Source organism: Sapajus apella, unplaced genomic scaffold (genome assembly GCF_009761245.1).
Source record: "Sapajus apella isolate SASKATOON/1434 unplaced genomic scaffold, GSC_monkey_1.0 scaffold14, whole genome shotgun sequence".
Lineage (NCBI taxonomy): Eukaryota > Metazoa > Chordata > Mammalia > Primates > Cebidae > Sapajus > Sapajus apella.
The window spans coordinates 12541097-12546035 of NW_022436954.1; the positions used below are offsets into that span (position 1 = coordinate 12541097).

A 4939-nucleotide genomic window follows, 5' to 3' on the forward strand; every position below is an offset into this window, starting at 1 on the left:
TCAGCTAGCTCCACTCTTTTGACTGCCTGTCAAGCATCTAAATACCCTTACATGTCAATCTATTTGAATTTCAAACGTTGTGTTGACAGTCAAAGTCTTACAGAAAATACTTCAATAAATTAAAATAAATACATAACTAGGATCAATCATTCTTATTTATCTCAGTGTTCCCAGTCCTCTATAACACCGAAACACTGAGATTAATAAGAATGATTGAATCATCTAATATTTTATCTATAGATGTTTACCATTCTGTAACTAGGAAACTTTAGCAGAAACAGAGAGCTAACCCATAAATTTATGTTTGTTACATTTACATTTTATTGTGTATATTTAAGGTATACAACATGATGTTTTGATATACATATACGTGGTGAATTATTTAGCATATTCAAGCAAATTAACATATCCATCATCTCACATAGTTAGCATTTTCTTGCAGTAGGAACAACTAAAACCTACACTCTTAGCAGATTTGCAGTGCATACTACAATTATTAACTCTAATTCTCATGCTATGCATTAGATCCTGGACTTATCCTACACACCTGCAATTTTGTACCTTTTTTTTTTTTTTTTTTTACCAGTACAACTGGTTTAATATTTGCAAAACATACAAAATTACAAAATACAGGTGCATACAAAAATACAAAATACAGGTGTAAAAAATACCATAGGAAACATTTTCCCAATTGCAAAACATATCAAAATATATAAACATGTACGAAACATTTTATTGGCCGCTGGTGCTTGGCTGCGGATCGTTGATGTCATCATCTGAGGCAGCAGTTGGGGTTACCGGAGTTGGTTTTTTCATAAACATGGTGAGCTTTGTCTGAATTGTGTTTCTTTTTCTCTTCATAAATTTCATGATAGGGACGAAACACATTGTGCGCCATCCGTTCAATCCTTGCAAATCGTTCGATGGTTGGGTCCATTGCTTCGAAATGTATAAGAAGTTTATTCAATAAAGATAAACCGTCTGATAATCCCTTAGTGGGGAACTTCCTTTCTGGCTCCCTCTCTTCTTTCTCTGCTTCTCTTCTTTCTTCTTCCGCAGCTCTTTCTTCTTCCAGTTCGATTAGCTCTTCATTACAATTTTGTACCTTTTGACTTACCTCTCCTACCTCCTCTCCCTCACTTCCCTAGTAACCACTGTTCTACTCTTAAACTTATTTTAAAGTGTAATGCTTGAAGCACTTTAGAAATGTTTCTTTCTCTTCAAGAAAATACAGATGAAGATTTACGAAGAAAATCATTCCATGTGTTTAATTACAATTAGATTATCAGGTTGGGCACAGTGACTCATATCTGTAATCCCTGCATCCTGGGCGGCTGATGCTAGAGGATAGCTTGAGCCCACAAGTTTGAGACCAGCCTGAGCAAGAAAGAGAGAATCCATCACTACAGAAAAATACAAACATTAACTGGAATAGTGGAGTGTGTCTGTAGTTCTAGCTATTCAGGAGGCTGAGATGAGAGAATCACCTGAGCCTGGGAGGTAGAGGCTGCAGTAAACTGTGATCACACCACTGCACTCCAGCCTGGGTGACAAAGTGAAACCCTGTCTCACAAAAAATAAAATAAAATAAAAGGAATCTCAATGACAGTTAGGTAATTCCCATCACAGAAACAAAGTCCTACAAAGTCCTTCCTCTTTATTTTACTCAGGCAATAAAGCAACTCAGCCAAGGAGGGCTCTGTGCCTCCTATCCTTTTGCACAAGACATGCTTGCATGGAAACCTGTCTTCAACCAGTCCGGCTCCACGGAGTTTGTGTTCCGTGTGTTCACCACAGTTCCTGAATTACAGTTTCTTCTCTTCCTTCTCTTCCTCCTTCCCCACTTAACGATCATCTGTGGCAACACAGCCATCATCTGCGTGGTATGCACACACAGCGCCCTCCGTACCCCCATGTATTTCTTCCTGTCCAACCTGACCTTTGCAGAGATCTGCTACAACACGGTTGTTGTGCCCTTGATGCTTTCCAACATTTTTGGGGCCCAGAAGCCCATTCCATTGGCTGGATGTGGGGCCCAAATGTTCTTCTTTCTCACACTTGGTGGTACTGACTGTTTCCTCTTGGCGATCATGTTCTATGACCGCTATGTGGCCATCTGCCACCCGCTGCACTACACCCTCATCATGACCCGCCAGCTGTGCGTGCAGATGCTGGGCGGGGCCACGGGCCTGGCCCTCTTCCTCTCCTTGCAGCTTACTGCCTTAATCTTCACCCTGCCCTTCTACAGCCACCGCCGGGAAATCAACCACTTCCTCTGCGATGTGCCTCTGGTCCTGCGCCTGGCCTGCGCTGGCATCTGTGTGCACCAGGCTGTCCTCTATGTCGTGAGCATCCTCGTGCTGACAGTCCCCTTTCTGCTTATCTGCGTCTCCTACATGTTCATCACCTGCGCCATCCTGAGCATCCGTTCTGCCGAGGGCCGCCGCTGTGCCTTCTCCACCTGCTCCTCCCACCTCACCGTGGTCCTGCGGCAGTATGGCTGCTGTGCCTTGGTATACTTGCGTCCCCAGTCCAGCTCTTCTGTAGAGGAGGACTGCCAATTTGCCCTTGTTTACACCTTTATCACACCATTACTCAACCCTTTGATTTACACCCTTAGGAACAAGGATGTCAAAGGTGCCCTGAAAAAAGTGATCAGTACCAAAGGGACATCTGAGTCCTGAAGGCTCAGAGAGACTGAAAGGGGCACCTGGGCATGTGACAATGGTAAAACTCTTCCATACAAATGCTAGATTTACCTTTATTGTCTCACAATTTAGACTTTCATCAATTCTCTGTGCCTGATGCACTTAGTTGCTGCAGATTATTCTCATTTTTTTAAAAAGTCTCCTAAAACCTTAAAATTCCCAAAAGTGTAGACTGCTATCATTCACTTAACTCCAAATTTGTAGATTTACATTTCCTCTAAAACCATATACAAAAGAAAAAATTTATTTTAAGAAATTGGCTCATGTGACTGTCAAGGTGAAGACAAAAAGGGGCCAGGTGTGGTGGCTCATGCCTGTAATCCCAGCATTTTGGGATGTCAAAGTGGGTGGGTCACTTGAACCCAGGAGTAGTTTGAGACTAGCCTGGGCAACATGGTGAAAGCCTATCTCTACAAAAAATATTACATATATATATATATTAGCTGGTCATGGTGCCACATGCCTCTGTGTGTGTGTGTGTGTGTGTGTGTGTGTGTGTGTGTATTAGCCAGAAATGGTGCCACATGCCTGTATTCCCAGCTATTTGGGAGGTTAAAGTGGGAGGATCACTTGAGCCTAGGAGGTCAAGACTTCAGTGAGCTGGGATTACACCACTGCACTCCAGCCTGGGCAACAGAGTGAGACCCTCTCTAAAGTAAATAAATAAAAGTAAGAGGAGTTGTTGGAGTGGGTTTTGTTGTCCTGTAAGGCATTTACCTCAGGAGATGCCACTAGAGAAAGAGTTAATCTCAGTCAAAGGTGAAGTGGCTGCTTTACTGGCAAAAGACTCACCAGAATTCAGGTGTTCTATATTCTCAGCTTCATCAGAATCATCTCATATGTCCCTGTTCCAATTTTCTAGAGCCCATTTCTTCTCAATTCATGCCCTCACTTTAACAGTACACATCTTGCAAGGATGGGAATTTGATATACATTGTAAATCACCAATTCACAGCATAAGATTCTATATTTGGTTATCAGATACCTCAGTTCTACCACTACAGAAGATATGGGTCTTTTTTAGGACAGACATACAAGTTTTTCACATCATTTATGCAGTTCTTGATCTTAGAATTTGAACTCTTGAACTCTTCTTTTCCACTTGGTCTAGTGCAATAATGTAACAGAAGCAGGCAGTCAATTTCACTATACTCATTAGTTTGACAAAAGAATGTGAAAGTATTATATACTCATTCACCCAGAACTTTGCCTTTTATAAATATCTGATTGGATGTATCCAATAGTGATATTTTGCATATCTCTATTGCCATATCACACCATTGACCTTTAGTGCTCTCTCTGCTATCCAGTCAGATTGGAGAACTAATTTTATAAACCCCATAATCAACTCAGAAATCTTATCCCTAAGATTTTGTTCCTCCAGAACTACTCTGGGTACAAACTGTGTTAATCAGAGTTCTACAGAGAAATAGTGCCAATGGTAGGAAGAGAGAAAGAAGTAAGTTTATTCTAGGGAATTGGCTTATGACTTTGTGAGATTCGCCAGTCTAAAATCTTCAGGATATATCTTCAGGCTGACAGCGTGGGAAGGTTTGATATTATAGTTTGTGTTCAAAGGCTGTCTGGAAGCAAAATTCCTTCTTTCTGGGAAGCTTGTTCTTTTTTCTCTTGGGACCTTCAACTGATTGGATGAAGCCAGTCTTCATTATGGAGGGTAATGTGCTTTACCCAAATCTACTGATTTAAATATTATTCTCACCTAAAAAATAACCTCACAGGAATGTCCAGACTTGTGTTTGACCAAATGTCTGGCTACCATGGCCTAGCAAAGATAACACATATAACTAACCATCACAGCCCAGAAAGTAACAAAGGATTTGCTATAAGTTTAGATCTCAATGGTATTATGTTTCTTCTATACCAAACTCTAAGGAAAGGCTTATAACAATAGTTAACTATAGAAATAGAAGCTCATCAGCTGGATGCGGTGCTTATGCCTGTAATCCTATTGGGAAGTCACAGCAGGAGGATCACCTGAGGTCAGGAGTTCAAGACGAGCCTGGTCATCATGGTGAAACCCCATTCTCCACTAAAAATACAAAAACTAGCCAGGTGCAGTGGCACGCACCTGTAATCCCAGCTACTCAGGGGGCTGAGGCAGGAGAATCACTTGAACCCAAGAGGCAGAAGTTGCAGTGAGCCGAGATTGTGCCACTGCACTCCAGCCTGGGCAACAGAGCAAGACTCCAACTCAAAAAAAAAAAAAAAAA

At 41.5% G+C, this 4939-nt stretch overlaps 1 protein-coding gene across 1 annotated transcript; it reads left to right on the top strand.

The window, feature by feature from the left end:
• The first annotated feature begins 1727 nt into the window (after window positions 1-1727).
• LOC116554530 (olfactory receptor 10Q1-like) lies at window positions 1728-2684 on the top strand. Its single transcript, XM_032282459.1, has one exon. It carries the CDS (start codon window positions 1728-1730, stop codon window positions 2682-2684), a length of 957 nt encoding a protein of 318 aa, XP_032138350.1.
• The last annotated feature ends 2255 nt before the right edge of the window (window positions 2685-4939 follow it).

What these genes read in the sequence shown, in the direction of transcription:
- LOC116554530 (XM_032282459.1), top strand. Translation starts at nt 1,728, where the DNA reads ATGCTTGCATGGAAACCTGTCTTCAACCAGTCCGGCTCCACGGAGTTT.